The following is a 19087-nucleotide window of genomic DNA, read 5'->3' as shown; positions in this document are numbered from 1 at the left end:
TTTTGCTGAAAAGTGAATTCATGCCAATCAAGTTAGTTTAATAGTGAGTGAGTGAAGCCTGCTGGGTACTTTTTCCAGTCGTTTGGACTGGCTGTTAATGTGGTATAACACGCTAGTGTCGTCAAAGGCTAATTACACGTCCTTCTCACAAATATATGCTTCTGGGCTCTTTCCTATAAAAGCCGGCACAGAAGGCTGTGGGGGCATTGCAACAACTCATTAGGATTTAGAGACTTGTGTGTCTTTTTGGATGTTTTGACGTTTGTGCATACGTGCGTCCGTGCGTTCATCCGTCTATCTCAACCTGTATGCTTGGTCAAATCATGAATACATCACATATCATATGGGCAACATGCACATCATGATTTATTTCAAAATGGCCGAATGGTGGCCATTTGTGTGCTAAAAACTCATCAAAATCAAGCATTTCTGAAATTATTTCTCATGTATGAACAGATTTCATTCAAACTTGGTACATACATTGGACATTCATGGTTAATCTGATACTAAAAGTAAAATATTGTGTATAATTGGAGTAGTTATAACATTATGATGCTTATTTATTTTTCATCAGAAATGTGTGTAACGGGGCAAAACCTGAGAATGTGATTCCATATAAACCAAGAGTGTGTGGAAATACTGTTTTTGGATATGCATCGTAAGTACCGTAATAATTACTAATTAACTAATTACCATTAATATACCACCTACTTTGTTAATTACTGTATTTTATGCAAATTCAACCTTGACGATGTTTGGCGGGACTGTCAACAACGATGCATATACTTGTTTAATCGTTCTTTACTTGGTTTTTAATAACAACGCATGAACTATGCCATTCATTCAAATGCAATAAACGTAAACTTTGCTTACGGCCGTAACTACATGTATACTTTATCATAAAAAATCTAAAATAAAATTGTATGTGACTTGTGTCTTAAGGCACAAATGAAAAATGATTTCTTTTTTTTTAACTTTTTTTTTATATATAAAATTTAAAATTTGCTTTACTAAATTACAAATGTTCTAACTAACAAGATGTTTATTATAAATTATTATATAACAATGTTTGATTTTCGGTTGCACCAATAACATGTCAGTTAATTAGCATAACTATGTATATATCAATTTAAAGGTTGCACTGTTTGGGGATATCCATATGTTATATGTCTGCTTGTGAGATAGCACATATACTGTAAAATACTTTATGTTAGCTCGATTTAATTTTTGCTGAATAGACTTTTTTTGTGTTTTGTATGGAATTTATTTTCACTGAATCATTCTTTCAGCGAGAATAGCGAAAATTAATTCCAAGCGAAAATAAAGTATTCCACAGTATTTATCATTATTGGTTAATGTTGTGTTGTGGCCATCTTTAATAATACCTTCTGTGAGTTCAGTGCACTATAAACCTACGGTACAATGTCACAATATAATTACAATTGATACAAATAAAATTTAACAAAAAATTATTTTATCTTCTTATAATCATATTTACTAAAAAGATATAGACTGAACATAATTTTTGTATGCCCATATTTTTTTAATAACACAGGTTACATAAGTTTTAAAAGGTGTTTCTCGATAATAAATATATTTGCATATACATGTACCTGTTTGTTTTATTACAGTTCTCCAAATACACAAGCATTTGAGTTAAAAGATGCGTCTAATGGAATCTTCATGAAATATTTGAAATTACATTTGGCATCCAGATTAAAAGTCAATACTATGCTTGATAAAGTAATAGAAGGTATGTATCTTGATTCTATGTTTGACTTGTATATGTTCTCAGTAAACTCCCAATGAACCTTAAAATTTAAGTCAATAGCTGTCACTCCTAGTCAAAATCAAATATTTGGCTCCATTTTCATTTAAACTTGATACACAGTTGCAATTAATGTTAATGTCATTCATCCCATAAGATTATTATTATTAGTTTATTTGGAATTCAATCAAACTTAAATTCCTAAATTTGCTACATAGGTCTAAACTTCTTTTGTTGTCACTATACAGTTATCGTACCAGATCGTGTTAGCGCCCAGTTGTAATTATTCACTTCAGAAATACAGGGTTTCAAGATCAACTTGCCTTAGCATATTGGATTAATAACAAATAATCTGAGAAACAGATCAGACTTTCAGGCAATACACCATTTCATTTCACCAAGTCGCACCTTCTAATGGTGAAGCAATTTTGCGACAACGAAATTACGTATATGAGTAAAAGCTATGCCGTTCGAAATGGTCGACAACTGTGTTTCATCATGCAGAATATAGTAGTATCTCACAAACATAGTCATCATTGACTGACGAATCATCATTGACTGACATTGAATCAAAACTATATTGACGCTTTGAACAGGCCTTGTGCCGTCCATTTATCTCATAAACGTTTTCGAAATAAAATATGTACCGGTACTTCTATTTAAACCGGTACATTTCATCTTTGGTCAAATTACCAATATGAAGAATGAAGAACGTCAAGCATTATTTATCATGTTATTGTGACTATTTTTTAAGCTATCAAGGATGACAAAGATGTACGGGAAAAACAGTATCCAGAGGTCAAGAGTGATCTGCGGGACCATCGTACTCTACGAGATGAGATCATCAGCGACGGTCACACACAGGAGTTTAATATCCGTAGAATGAGATGGGAAGAAGCTCATCGTAAGTTTTTAATAAACATCGGTGATTCACTACCGCATCAGTACGACACAGCATTTTGATTGATTATTATCAGACTTGACCTTTCAGAGGACATAGTTGCAGGTCGAATCAAGCATTGAAACATCATAACAGATTATGACCGTTTTCGCAAATGGCCAATGAGATCTTCGTGGCGATTTGAAAAAATGACAAAAATTTGAAGTATTTTTTGAAGAAACATTAAAATTAACCATGTATACACATTTGTAATATATTTATTTATATTTAAACATGTGTGTTTGCTCTTTTACTATGTTTACTCTCAGTCATGCCGATGAACCCATTATTGGTAGCTTTTGATTTACAAACATTTCAAGTTAAAGTTAAGATCCATTTTACTGCGGAATTCTCCAATGTGATGCTGATATACGTGCAGGTTGTAGATCCCGGTAAAGCCACTCGATGTATTGCTACGCTTCACAATTTTCCAAAGGTAGGTCAATGTACAAATTTATTGACATGTTTTGTTTTGTCTGATGCTGTTTATGTTAATTAATATGTATAACTTTTTAGATGTGTGTTGTCATACATATGAAATGTCATACATGGGTGATGTCATACATGTGTGGTGTCATACATATGAAATGTCATACATTTGTGATGTCATACATGTGTAATGTCATACATATGTGATGTCATACATATGAAATGTCATACATGTGTGATATCATACATATGGAATGTCATACATGTGTGATGTCATACATGGGTGATGTCATACATATGAAATACCATACATATGAAATGTCATACATGGGTGATGTCATACAAGTATGATATCATACATATGAAATGTCATACATGTGTGATATACATATGAAATGTCATACATATGTGATGTCATACATATGTTATGTCATACATATGAAATGTCATACATGTGTGATGTCATACATATGAGATGTCATACATGTGTGATGTCATACGTACAGTATGTGATGTCATACATGTGTTATGTCATACATGTGTGATGTCATGCATATGAGATGTCATATATATGAGATGTCATATATATGAGATGTCAAACAGATGAGATGTCATACATATGTGATGTCATACATGTGCTATGTCATACATGTGCGATGTCATACATGTGCGACTATTAATTTGGGTTCGTTCCGTCTGTTCGTATGTCAGGAACTATATCTCGGACACCCATTGACGAATTGCATTCAAACTTTACATGAAGACAAAACATAATGTATCACATATGCGCGTCAAGTTACTTTATGATCGGAGAAAAAATGGCCAACTGGTGGTCATTTTGAATGTAAAATTTGCTATTTCTGATATCTAAACGTGTCCACAGCAGTTTCCCGGAGATGACTGGGCCGATTTGGATCAAAGTTGGTATGATGATCATACATATTGGGTTGTAGGTGCACATCATTTTTTTTCCCGTGATTCAAGCAAATATGGCTGACTTGTGGCCATTTTGTTTTTCATTATACCCATGCCTACTTTCCCATGAATGCAATGAACATTTCTGTTTAAATTTTGTACAAAGACAGTATACCAATATATACATCAACATGAACATCATTTTTGTAATTTGATTCAATATGACTGCCAAATGTCCAATTCTTGTGTAAAAGCACTTAATCATAGTTTTTTACAAATCCATCTCCTATTAATGGTTTCAATCTAATCTCAATGACTTCATCAGCATCAAATTTTTATATCAGATTACAAAATTTTGGACGGGGACTGTGTCATTAACAATGACATGTTCATTTTCAGTTTTGATTTTAATCGTTTTCACCCCATAATTTCCCTTATTGTTAAATGCTTGTCTCTTTATTTGTTTCCCGAACTCAACATTCTATCCCTATGCATGGTACGGGGCCTTGATTCTCAATAATGCAATGCATTATCGCGAATATTCTGTGACAATGACGTCATAAAATTCGCTGGTATTGACAATGCTATAATATAATTTTTATTAATGATTAGTTGAGCAAACATTCAGCAAATTATTCATATAGCTCAGAGTTATTTATTATCAATTTTGATTTTAATTGTTTACACCCCATAATTTCCCTTATTATTAAATACCCGTTTCTGTATTTGTCTTTCGAACTCAACATTGTATACCTATGCATGGTACGGAGCCTTGATGCTCAATAATGTAATACATTATCACGAATAATCCGTGGCAATGACATTGACAATGCTATAATATAGTACTAAATATAGGAAGTAAAACACAGAAATAACAATTATTACACAGCTGGTAACCATGGAATGAGTGTATTATTCAAACCAGCACAACATCTATATGCATGGCTAGATCAGAATTGTTCGTGTCTGTGTCTAACAACACTGTGACGTGAATACCAAAGGGTTTCACCGTCTCTCCTTGTTTATCGGAACACTTAAAATTCCTCAGAAGGAATTAAAATGGTTACACTAACTACTAGAACACATATTTAAAACATACAAATTCTACGAAAGCAATTATCAAAAGCAAGAAAATGATTAAAAAAAAAATGTCTACCATCTGCCTAATAAGTTTAGTTTTCATGCATTTTTTTTTTGAGAATGTGAATGTCAGTTTGAGTCGTACACATAGTACATGTTTAATTATTTACCCTGTCACATATCCTATGTTATTGCTGTATTTAGTCGTTACATCATTTTCCTGCAGTGTGTATATTTTTCTAATTTCAAGTTCAATTCCACCATTCTAGGAGCTGGATGTAAATATAAAGTATGCCAATAGAAGTTATAATGACACTATTGCAGTAAGTAACAACATTTTGAGTTCTTATTCTGTTCATTCATTTCTTACCTAACAACAACAAGATGGCTATTCTGTTGCTGCCAACAGAATTATAAATTTCGCTGATGCTTGTCGCGCAGCCCGTGTTCAAATTTTGTGTAAGCAAACAATGTATTTTAAATGCCTTATGTACGTCCCTTAACAAACAGTACGTGCTATGATAACCACCTCCCTTTAAAGTAGAAGCCTACTCATAAAATTAAACTACCCAGAATTTATTCATTTTGCAATAAACTGTACTCCAAGACAATACAAGGATATTGACCTAAAAAAAGTTGGGGGTCACCAGCCTTTTTTCGAGAAAATGTTGTCACTACTATAACACTTTTACTATAGGTTTCTATGGCAATATCAGCAATATCTCAAAATCTAGCCTGGTGACATGTGCTGAAAAAATCATATATTGTTAATGATGGAGTACATTTGGTTGTTTTGAATTATTTAAAAAATCTGGGTTTTAAAAAGTGTCAAAAAATGCAATTTTTTTTTAACATTGTGTTCTATGGAATAATGCTATTTCATTGTACTATGGGACATTAGCTTCATGATTGTACATAATAAACTAAAGAACATTGTCATGCGCTTTATGACCAATTTTGTCAAAAATTATGACTAAGCTTCTACCTTCAGGCAGTTTCAGCCCAATTAAAATTTTGAACTTGTGTAACGAGATCCAATATCCTACCTGGGGCTGGACACCAGAAAGGGCTGGCCCCTGTATTCTTTGGTTAGTAAGTGTGCCATAGATTTTTGGAGAACATATTTGGTCAAAGTCTACTGGGACTGTGTTTAACTAGACCTCTTATTTTAAGAAGGTGGTCACATACATCCTGATAGCTACCGGTAGCCCCTATAAGGGAATACAGTGTCTGTGGCAGAATGTGTAATATTTACCATCAATATTCTCACCTAATTGAAATATGTACAAACAAAATTGAGGGGAGACAACAGTGATTCCAATGTCTGAAACTGTTTCAAACACTGCGAGTAAATATTTGCTTCTCTACAGTAAATTAGTAAAAATATTTGTTTTTTATGGTTTGATTTCAGACAAATCTGATTAATTATTAATAATAAGATTAATTGTAGCCACTTTTTGAAAAGAATATTGTCATTGTTATATATTCTGAAATATGCGCACATGTCAAAAACACACAGATAGCATTCAACCATAATGTTACCATTACATGTATATAAATATTAATTTAATATAGCGAACATTTTCACCGTTTTTGGAACGGAGAACGCGCTGCTTTCATGTTGGAATCAATTTATGATTTGATGAGTAGCAATAGTTTGGATGAGTCAATTACTCGTATTGTTGATCTTTTATATACTGCCGCAGCTGAAATGAAACATGTGGTCAAAAATGGGAAACCAAGGCAGCATGAAAATTCAACAGTTTGGTATGATCATGATTGTTCCGTTGCAAAAACCATGGCAACTAGAGCACTGAATGAATTTAGACGAACCAGAACACATAACTCGCTCGATAACCTAAGAAAGCAAAAAGCCAGTTATCGGAAATTATTGGCACTAAAGAAAAAACAATTTGAAGAGAGAGAGAAATTTAAACTACTGTCCAGGAGGAATCCAAACAAACAAATTCAAAAAACTTTTGGTCCCTGCTAAAAACAAATAAAAATAGCCCTTCTTTAAATATTTCTAACGATGAATGGTTTGGTTATTTTCGAAATCTGTTCAGTTATAATGAAGGTGAAATTGATGTGGACCCTTTTTACGAAGAGGTTAAACAGTTTGTGGACAATTTTAACTTTCAAGAAAGTGACCAGGATTGTAACCATATTAATTGTGACGAACTTGAGGAAGTTAACAAAGTAATTCATGACATGAAAAGGGGTAAAACTACAGGGTATGATGGCATTCCAGTTGAATTGTTAAAAAAATGTCCCACCAAATTTACAGTTTTACTAGTTAAATTATTCAATAAGTTATATTCTCCTGGTTACTTTCCGAGTGATTGGGTATTGGGGCTGATTGTACCGCTATACAAAAATGTTAATTCAAAATGTTAATAACTATAGGGGAATTACATTATTATCACTGCTGGGTAAAGTATTTGCTTCTATGATATATACCGGTACCAGATTGAACAAATGGGTCGAAAGAAATTGCCCTTTGAACAAAAATCAAGCTGGATTTCGCAAGTCGTATAGCACGCTAGATAATATGTTTATATTAGACACCATCATAAATAGATATTTCACTCTTAAGAGCAGACTTTATTGTGTGTTTGTCGATTTTGAAAAAGCGTTTGACCATATTAATCTTATATGTTAATCTTTAAATTGCTAAAAACTAAACTAAACATATCGAGGAATATGAGAATCTGTAAATTATGTAATTTAGGGTTAGTTGAGGATGAATACCATTCTTGCCTTGTATGTCCACGTTATGTAAATCTTAGAAAAAAATATTTACCTATATTTTATCTGTCAAATCAGACTTACGAAAAATTTCTTAGTTTAATGCAGTTTGACAACTTATCTGTTCTTTAAATTTCAAAATTTGTATTCTACACTTCTAAACACAGAGTCAATCTACTTAACCAGTTGTGACTAGTAGATTCAACAATTATTTAAAGGAATCCCTCTGTATGTATTTTTCTATTTTTTGATTTATTGTACCATAGGCCTGAGGCCATTGTACTGAATAAAATTCATATTCATTCATAAATATTAATTTGTTATTGTTATTTACAGGATTGCACCTATCCACGTTTGCAACTGCCAGTCAAAGACAAATCACTGATCACAAGAATCAAGAACATACAGAAACTAACGGTGAGTAAAGAATACTTACACATTTACAGTGGATGTAATCACGAGAACCATAACATACTGAAACTAACAATGAGTAATATACTTACACATTTACAGTGGATGTAATCACGAGAACCATAACATACTGAAACTAACAATGAGTAATATACTTACACATTTACAGTGGATGTAATCACGAGAACCATAACATACTGAAACTAACAATGAGTAATATACTTACACATTCACAGTGGATGTAATCACGAGAACCATAACATACTGAAACTAACAATGAGTAATATACTTACACATTTACAGTGGATGTAATCACGAGAACCTTAACATTCTGAAACTAACAATGAGTAATATACTTACACATTTACAGTGAATGTAATCATGAGAACCATAACATACAGAAACTAACAATGAGTAATATACTTACACATTCACAGTGGATGTAATCATGAGAACCATGACATACAGAAACTAACAATGAGTAATATACTTACACATTTACAGTGGATGTAATCACGAGAACCATAGCATACTGAAACTAACAATGAGTAATATACTTACACATTCACAGTGGATGTAATCACGAGAACCATAACATACTGAAACTAACAATGAGTAATATACTTACACATTCACAGTGGATGTAATCACGAGAACCATAACATACTGAAACTAACAATGAGTAATATACTTACACATTCACAGTGGATGTATCGGTAATCACAAAAAGCATAACATTGATCAGTATGTTGTCCTCCCTATTATCTCTAATTGTCTCTCTTGATTATTCCAGTAAACATTATTATTTGTCTTTTATTAGCCTTCATACAATGCATAATTATGTTTCTTAAAACCAAATTACTGGTAGACCAAAATAATGTTTAATCACAATCAACCCTTTTAATAATTACGATTAACCCTTTTGGTAATCACGATCAACCCTTTTCAGTTTTGGTAATCACAATCAACTCTTTTGGTAATCACGATCAACCCTTTCGATAATCACGATCAACCTTTTTGGTAATCACAATCAACCCTTTTGGTAATCACAATCAACTCTTTTGGTAATCACAATCAACTCTTTTGGTAATCACGATCAACTCTTTTGGTAATCACAATCAACCCTTTTGGTAATCATGATCAACCCTTTTGGTAATCACGATCAACCCTTTTGGTAATCCCGATCAACCCTTTTGGTAATCACAATCAACCCTTTTGGTAATCACAATCAACCCTTTTGGTAATCACAATCAACCCTTTTGGTAATCACGATCAACCCTTTTGTTAATCACGATCAACCCTTTTGGTAATCACGATCAACCCTTTTGGTAATCACGATCAACCATTTTGGTAATCACAATCAACCCTTTTGGTAATCACGTTCAACTCTTGGTAATCACGATCAACCTTATTGGTAATCACGATCAACCCTTTTGGTAATCACAATCAACCCTTTTGGTAATCACAATCAACCCTTTTGGTAATCACGATCAACCCTTTCGATAATCACGATCAACCTTTTTGGTAATCACAATCAACCCTTTTGGTAATCACAATCAACTCTTTTGGTAATCACAATCAACTCTTTTGGTAATCACGATCAACTCTTTTGGTAATCACAATCAACCCTTTTGGTAATCATGATCAACCCTTTTGGTAATCACGATCAACCCTTTTGGTAATCCCGATCAACCCTTTTGGTAATCACAATCAACCCTTTTGGTAATCACAATCAACCCTTTTGGTAATCACGATCAACCCTTTTGTTAATCACGATCAACCCTTTTGGTAATCACGATCAACCCTTTTGGTAATCACGATCAACCATTTTGGTAATCACAATCAACCCTTTTGGTAATCACGTTCAACTCTTGGTAATCACGATCAACCTTATTGGTAATCACGATCAACCTTATTGGTAATCACAATCAACCCTTTTGGTAATCCCGATCAACCATTTTGGTAATCACAATCAACCCTTTTGGTAATCACGATCAACCCTTTTGGTAATCACGATCAACCCTTTTGGTAATCACGATCAACCCTTTTGGTAATCACGATCAACCCTTTTGGTAATCACAATAAACCCTTTTGGTAATCATGATCAACCCTTTTCAGTTTTGGTAATCACAATAAACCCTTTTGGTAACCACGATCAACCCTTTTGGTAATCACGATCAACCCTTTTGGTAATCACGATCAACCCTTTTGGTAATCACGATCAACCCTTTTGGTAATCACAATAAACCCTTTTGGTAATCATGATCAACCCTTTTCAGTTTTGGTAATCACAATAAACCCTTTTGGTAACCACGATCAACCATTTTGGGAATCATGATCAACTCTTGGTAATTACAATCAACTCATTTGTTAATCATGATCAACTCTTTTGGTAATCACGATCAACCTTATTGGTAATCACAATCAACTCTTTTGGTAATCACAATCAACCCTTTTGGTAATCACAATCAACCCTTTTGGTAATCACAATCAACCCTTTTGGTAATCACAATCAACCCTTTTGGTAATCACAATCAACCCTTTTGGTAATCACAACCCACCCTGTTGGTAATCACGATCAACCCTTTTGGTTATCACAATAAACCCTTTTGGTAATCATGATCAACCCTTTTGGTAATCACGATCAACCCTGTTGGTAATCACAATAAACCCATTTGGTAATCATGATCAACCCCTTTGGCAATCACGATCAACCTTTTTGGCAATCACGATTTGGCAATCACGATCAACCCTTTTGGTAATCACAATCAACCCTTTTGGTAAGCACGATCAACCCTTTTGGTAATCACAATCAACCCTTTTGGTAATCACGATCAACCCTTTTGGTAATCACGATCAACCCTTTTGGTAATCACGATAAACCCTTTTGGTAATCACAATCAACCCTTTTGGTAATCACAATCAACCCTTTTGGTAATCACAATCAACCCTTTTGGTAATCACAATAAACCCTTTTGGTAATCATGATTAACCCTTTTGGTAACCATGATCAACCCTTTTGGTAATCACAATAAACCCCTTTGGTAATCACAATAAACCCCTTTGGTAATCATGATCAACCCTTTTGGCAATCACGATCAACCCTTTTGGTAATCACGATCAACCCTTTTGGTAATCACGATCAACCCTTTTCAGTTTTGGTAATCATGATCAACCCTTTTCAGTTTTGGTAATCATGATCAACCCTTTTCAGTTTTGGTAATCACAATCAACCCTTTTGAGAATCACAGTCGACCTTATTTGTACCCCCCCCCCCTCCTCCAGTATTCACCCTAGTTGGTTGATTACTAATATGGTTGATTATTACATGTAGAAGTGATACACATGCGTGTGTGATTGTGTCAAATATTATTGACTGTAAAAATACACTAAAATCAGGTATACAATGTCTAGAACCGTGGGCATTTTTGGGCTGATTTACTTCAAATTTGACAACACATCTTATTAGTTGATTTAGTCACTTGATTCCTAAGCATTTTGCTGAAATAAGTCAGTGTTATTCTTTTTGGTAAAATTCATATTTATTTACATTCACAACAAATCTTGTAAATATTACTACCGGTAATTACAAGTTAATTTAATCTTGTCCAATCAACAAAAGGCATTCTTTTTGACTTAGTCTTTGTTCAGACAAAGATTGAAACATCTACTTAGAAATTAGTCTGTACATCCATTCCTGTAAATTAAGCAATATTAGATCAATTCTCTTCAAACTTTACGCAGACCTAGAAACTTTTCTTTGACATGCATGTATGCAAACACACTAAAAGATAACCAACTGGCAGCCATTTTGGTCATAAAATCTCAGGTGTGTGTAATCTGAAGGTCAAGATAACTGAAGGTCATAAATGTTTATTTACAGGGACTATGCCATGCTAGGCTTGTTTATAAATGAAATATTTCAGTTACTATACTTGTAAAATATTTTTACAAATTAAACTTTTCTTTATTACAGAGTGACTTGGAGTTAACAGTAATCTTGGACATGGTATATGAAGGACAGAAAATTCAGTCTACTTGCCCGGCATTAAAAATACCGCAGCCAGGAATTTCTAAATCTAAAATCTTCCAAAGACGACCAGTTGAGCAGTCGTGTCCATTGAAATAGACGACTTGTTGAAAAGAAATATTGTGAAAGACACAGATGTTACATATTGGAGAGAAGTGGGGGTGAGAAAAGATGTACCATTTACACAATGACTGTTTGAAGCAAACACAAAATTTGTAATGCATGCACTTATTGTTTTACAAATGGGTAATCCCCCTTGTTTTTTATTTGATTTAAAGGGTGGTGATTGTCATGCTATGCATGTGTTAGATTTGTGTTAATACACATTTATTTTCCCACAATCCAATTCACTCACAAAGTGACAAGCCTTAAGGCATGAAATACTGACTCTGATTTTCAGAATATTTGTCAGTACAGTCCTATGTTCTCAGAAATTATCGAGTTAAAATTTGGTAAATTTTGGTCTTAGATTTTATGGGTCTAAACAACCCTAGAATCAAACTTGAACTTGATTCTTAACATGGTTAAAGAGCGGCAGTGTGTGTTCGAATTTCATATAAATAAACAATGTATTTTACACGCGTTGTATACGTCGCTATGAGTCCCATATCGAACATAACGACTGCCGCCCTTTAAATTACAATGCAGCTGAACATTAAAGTTTATAGGTTGCCTTCATTTTGGTCCAACTTCTTTAATTGTTGCTCTACCTTGAAAAATGATAACCCTCAAAGTCTCCATCTTAGTTCGTATGGGACCCATATCTCATGCAACACCCTACAGTTACTGACACCCTATTTAAAGGATTGCCATGAAATGTTCACAAACATTTTCTGTCTTTTCTTGATTTGTTCATTCACAAAAACTTGTCTTTTGAAATTCATGCTGTTTATTTTATACATCGTTCACTTTCATGGTTTCGTATCCATTCATCCTTCCCTCCATGAACCTGTGTGGTGTGTCTGTTCCTAAACATGTACTATGTACATATAGGAGGTCGTATCTGATTGTCCACAGCCCTATTCCAGATAGAAAAGGCAATATGATAGGCTATTTAATCTGTGGCAACACAACTAATATACCCCACCTCCTCCTAAGATACTTCAAGATAATATGTAGAGGCAGTGGGCTGGAATATTATACTTTGAAAATTCTAGATGATTTTATATTAGTCAAACACACACTGTTGTGATCGTCGTAAGTAATGTTTATCATTTGAATCAGTCGTATACCAAGCATAATCACTTATAAGTGCCTGTGAATTTGATAACATCTTAGAAATTCTACTTTCTAATATTTAATATTAAGGTACATCTCATTTTCAATTGAATTACAATCCATAAGTTTTTCACCCATCTACTTTGATTTCTGGGCTCTGATGCTGTTCAGTTTCAATAATATAAATACATAAGATCAAATATTTATTTTGTGTTTATTAAAGCAATAATTTTGAGTCTTAATATTAAATGTATCGGTAATTATATATTTAGTATGTGGTACTTGTATCCTGAAAGAATGTTTTGAGTCGATTTGTCGGCTTTCTATTCACATTAAACTTTTTAAAAGGTATTGATTTGGCTTGTTTTTAACTAACAAGCATTGTGACCAGAGATGTTATACTTTTTTTTGGACTGCGAAATTATAAAGTTATTGGTATACGAGAATGCAAAAAGGATTATTTAAACAATGATGTTGTAGTATATGGAAACCTGTCTTAAAAAATTAGCAAGTTCATTTCAAATTAAAATTCACAAGTTGCAATATAATACAAACAACCTTTGCTGTGACTGAATCTTATGGTAACTTTAGTCAGCCAAAATTTTGTTTTCTTAATTGCAAGTGCTTATTATATTCTTTTTGAAATGTTTTTAAGCTTGCTCACTGATTTTAATTATCAATGATGTTATCATGAATACCGGTAATTGTTTGAACATGCCTGCTCAAATATTATTCAAACTAAAAGTCTGTTAAGAGCAATTATTTGTTGTCATATTTGATGCGTATATATTGGTTAATTTTATGCACAGTCTTAATATTTATGTCACAATGTTAAATATCATAATGCAATACTTTCACCATTTGACCTGCAAACCCTTTTACTCGCCAAAAAATAAATTCCTAAATTTGTTCTATATTTGTAAATTATAGAAAGACTTTACTCCAATAAAAATAAATGATTCCATTCAAATGGTTTAGTCCTTTGAGTCAAAAACAAATTTAAAAAAATTCAATTCTTCTCCAAAATTTCAATCAAGACCTGTAGTAATTATACAATTATGTCAATTTGGTCTAAAATGATCAAAATAATTATAGAAAAATACTTAAAAATTAAAAAAAACTGCTGGAAAAATGATGATGCTCAAAAGGTTAAAATAGGTGTTCATGAGATTGTATGCATACAGCAGGTAGGAATTCAATTCTTGCATCTCAAGGAAGATTTTTGAAACTTTTCATTAAAGTTTTAATATATAATTGTGTTTGTATATTGATGGAGGCAAGAGAGCACAGTAACAGACTTTCATATCAAATGTATACAATATATACTTATAAACTATACAAATTTATCTTGAAATTTCAAAATGGCATTAGGGAGTGCAAAACTTGTACTTTAAAGTACATGTACTTGATTTCAACTCCCATTGTTTTATACAAATTCTTTTTTTATTAAATAAATGCTACCAATTATGCTATGAATATGCATTCTAATTATTGTGTCAATCTCCGGCAAGAATGATTATGTGTATACAAGTTCTAGATTATTATTCTAGACAATAGTGCAGCGTTCAACACCATTGACCATGACCTTCTATCACACAAATATGGAATCAGTGGAACTGCTCTGCAGTGGATAAAATCTGTAGTATTGCAAACAAGTTGTCATCATTGTAAATACGCTTTCTGACTGTTTTTCACGTCCTTAAGGCATTCCTCAAGGATCTGTCAAGGGGCCATTAGATCTCATCTCATATAGTGAGGCCTCTGAGTTATGTTATTAATGTCATCCTGATATCCCAGCCTTGATATATCACATGATTCACACAGATGACTCTCAACTTTGTATCACACTGAAACCATCCCAGCATAATGTCACTGTTACATAGGCTATCACAAACAAACTGAAACCATCCCAGCATAATGTCACTGTTACATGGGCTATCACAAACAAACTGAAACCATCCCAGCATAATGTCACTGTTACATGGGCTATCACAAACAAACTGAAACCATCCCAGCATAATGTCACTGTTACATGGGTCAAAACATATACATAAGTAGTTGATGCAAAATTCAGATCTTCATACCATCCATATTAGTGGTACCAACATCTCTACAGTTGCCAAAGATCTTGGTGTCATTATGACAACAGTAAGCAATTAAAACAGCACGACAAAAACATTTGCAAATCAGCTAACTTTGTAATCTAAACAAATGGAAAATTTGCAATATCTGGACCAAAAATCAATTGAACACGTAATGTACTCATTTACGCTATAGAAACATGTTGCTCTATAATGAGAGGACGTCTCAGTTGCAGCTCAAACTCTGGAATGAACTCCCACAAGACACCCGGTCTATTACTGCTCTAGCTATTTCCAAGTCATAACTTAAAACTCATCTTTTTCGTAGAAACATTACCTGATTTATTTTTTCTCACTCCTGGATGGCTCTGTAAGGTGCTCAGTGCCTTTATTATGTGCGCTATATATTCATATAAGAATTATTATAAGGCACACGGGAAAACATTATTAAATGGCGGTGATCGTCGCCAGGTGTCACGGATTTGTGTGTGTAATGAGAACGGCTCATAAAAAGGTTTGGTTATAAATGTCAGAAATTGAAAGTATTAATACTGAGCTATACTGTGCCATCACATAAACGCTTGCAAGTGATGATGATATATACAACAGACATCTAATACGTTATTTTTGTTACTTGTCACTATGTTGTATCAAAAATCACGTGAAGTTTGAGCCGATGCTGGACAAGTTGTTCTCGAGTGCTGTGTATTTAGTTTTATAGTGTATTTTTGATTGTATTACCTGTATTCGTATATTAAATTAATATAATTGTAGTGGTGAATTAATTCATCAATAATATTTATACTTATTTAATATGTTCTCTGTGTGCTTCGTTAAAATATATCTAACACACAAATTATTGAATAAATATCACACCATATAAATTTCAACTAAAATGAGAATACCTATTTACTAATCAGAGTGTGATATAATACAATGTCAATGTCAATGTAACAATATATACAAAGTCCGACACGTTTTTTTTTTTTTTTTTTTTTAAATCAACGATTGCGGCTAAATTTCATAGAGAGATACGAGTCTCCAAAAATACTGCAACAAATAATAATAAGTTACTCAATTAATTGAAACTTATGAGTAAAGCACATTGCATGTGTTGATGTACAATCCGTGACACCTGGCCATTCATTATATAAAATACATGGCACATAAAGTAAATATGATTATGCCAAAAATCATTCTTCAATATTGAAAACGACAACAGAAATTGAATTTTACCGATATTTTCAAATTGCACATTTGTCGAATACAAAGTACGTTATAGAAAATTGCATTAGCTGCGGTACATCATACGGCCATTTATTATTTACGAACGTCCTCATGAAAATATCACAATATGTGATGAATTCAACGTTGTTGAACCCGACCTAGTTCCGACGTATACGCAAAGGGGCCTACATATCCAGTGGCAGTCAAAACATTGTGGGGCTAGGGATCAACCAATGACATTTCAAAATGGGTATTGGGGTCTAGGGCGTGTCACATTGTCAATTTATTGCTAGTAAATGCTTCACCTTCAAATTTATTTCGTGGACGTAATGTGGAGTAATTCTCCTGAATACAGCGGTACTGTGTTTACATATTTTTTTTTTCAGTTTATCTTGATACGACCTTCAATAGATTGTTCAATCCCTATGCCGACTCAATTTGTAACCGCCAGACTGTTTTATTCGTAATATTGTGACATTGTATTCATTTTATTAGTAACAAAAGACAATATATAAAACCAGTGTAACGAGTCACCGACAAGTACAGTGCGTATCACTGTATTCCGTGCTATTAAACTTGACGCGGCATTTTCCAATCATGGCGTTAGATTCCGCCCTGAAGTTGGATAGCAACTACATGTATATTCAATCAATGGTTAGTGTAGGAGGGAATTGACTTGCGGTAGTCGACAACAGCGCTAATCCACGGACTGCATACACACTATTCCTGAGGTGCTCGGGGATGTCAAAACACCCGGTGTCATCTTACCAACCCCAACCACCGTTACTATTACGGGCGAGCTTCGTAATGTTCTATGCGCTGTTTCGTCCTGTGTCAGTGCAAGTCATGTCGACATATTAGTCCAGCGGATTTAGCCCTGAAACAGGCCGAACCGGGAAGTAAATAGTACATTAACAAGCTTGGTATCAAAAGATAGGGAATTGTTTGTAGATTTACCGAAAAACCCAAGAACTGATAACATGTGCAATTTTTTTACACGGGGACAAGTAAGGGGTAGTGTTTTTCGTACATTTAAGATTTGTCTTACATTTATATTTTGTAATTAATATTACTTACAGCCTACACATTATTTCATATATATATTGCTAGTGTTTTCTATACACTTTTTATTTAGATAAACTGAAGAAACTATCCGCCCGTTATAGAAGAGAAATTTGCTGATGTCAGCATTTTTTTTACAATTATTTTAATCCTGTCAAGTAGTCAACCAATCTTTTGTTTAACCAGATACCTATAGGTATAACAAAATATCTTTCCTTTATTTGTAAACACAGCATCTGGGAAACTAAGCACTGTTTGAACTTTTAATGACTCGTTTGTAATTTCCAGGGCCCTTTAAACACCCCGATATTCCCAAAATATATCTGAATCTTGTTACACAGATTGTTATGGTAAGACTTATTTAAACACTTTGCTATGATTACTTCTATTTTTCCTTTCTGTATTAATTGCTCTGTTTAGAGTAATCATATTTTAATATAGTTAAAACAAGTCATTTGCAAGCGCTTGCATGACTGTCAATCATAATAAATTGCTCAGTTTCTTAAAGTCAATATGACTTTTGATTATCACGTGATTTCCTTATATGGCAACCAGACGAACCTTAAGTAGCAGAAGATTATGTCGCAATTTTTTTGCCTGAACACTTTCAGACTTTCTGAATGCAAACACTGACAACTTTTACCAAGATTTGAAGGCCTTTGTGCGTACTAAACGCGTCTTGTTTATGCCTGTGATAAATTTAGATTCGCGCGTCCCTGAATTGCAACAGCAAAACTCAAAATCCACGAAGATGAGTGGCAGCAACAGGTACAAGCCAGACTTCTCAGCATCAGCTATTTTACATTTTACTATTTATCATGCAAAGAATGAAGACTCTCAATCCGAAAAAATAGGCTCATTAAAACGGTTGCACAATTTTAAAATGATATAAAATCATACAGCACAACTATTCATTTATACCTAAACACTGAAGAAATGCAATGAGAAAACCATTGAGCACATTCCATCCATCCTGATATGTTTGTTGGAAAAGACACTGATAATAAGGTGGCATCTAGTCATGCAGTCAGGTCGTCGGCGAGTTATAGTGACTCCACTACAAATAAGACTTGCTGTTCAAATGGTTTGGCTCACGATTTCTCATTGATTCTCTTCATAGTCATGGGTTTTGTTCATCATATGCAGATGTACGGATGTTTGAACGTAGCGCCACCTTG

General features: G+C 33.6%; 1 protein-coding gene across 1 annotated transcript in view; it reads left to right on the top strand.

The window, feature by feature from the left end:
- The window catches only part of LOC102808565 (mucosa-associated lymphoid tissue lymphoma translocation protein 1-like), a 41111-nt gene extending 26084 nt beyond the window's left edge, over nt 1–15027 (top strand). Inside the window, exons 11-17 of the mRNA XM_006817468.3 lie at nt 575–658; nt 1632–1753; nt 2523–2672; nt 2978–3144; nt 5402–5455; nt 8217–8297; nt 12268–15027. Coding sequence (XP_006817531.1) covers nt 575–658; nt 1632–1753; nt 2523–2672; nt 2978–3144; nt 5402–5455; nt 8217–8297; nt 12268–12420 — 811 coding nt within the window. The 3' untranslated portion in view covers nt 12421–15027. The remainder of the gene's footprint in view (nt 1–574; nt 659–1631; nt 1754–2522; nt 2673–2977; nt 3145–5401; nt 5456–8216; nt 8298–12267) is intronic.
- The last annotated feature ends 4060 nt before the right edge of the window (nt 15028–19087 follow it).

This window comes from Saccoglossus kowalevskii, chromosome 13, assembly GCF_978046115.1.
Source record: "Saccoglossus kowalevskii chromosome 13, keSacKowa6.1, whole genome shotgun sequence".
In the NCBI taxonomy this organism is placed as follows: domain Eukaryota; kingdom Metazoa; phylum Hemichordata; class Enteropneusta; family Harrimaniidae; genus Saccoglossus; species Saccoglossus kowalevskii.
Note: the sequence above shows the minus strand (reverse complement) of the source record. Positions and strands in the feature narration are given on the sequence as shown.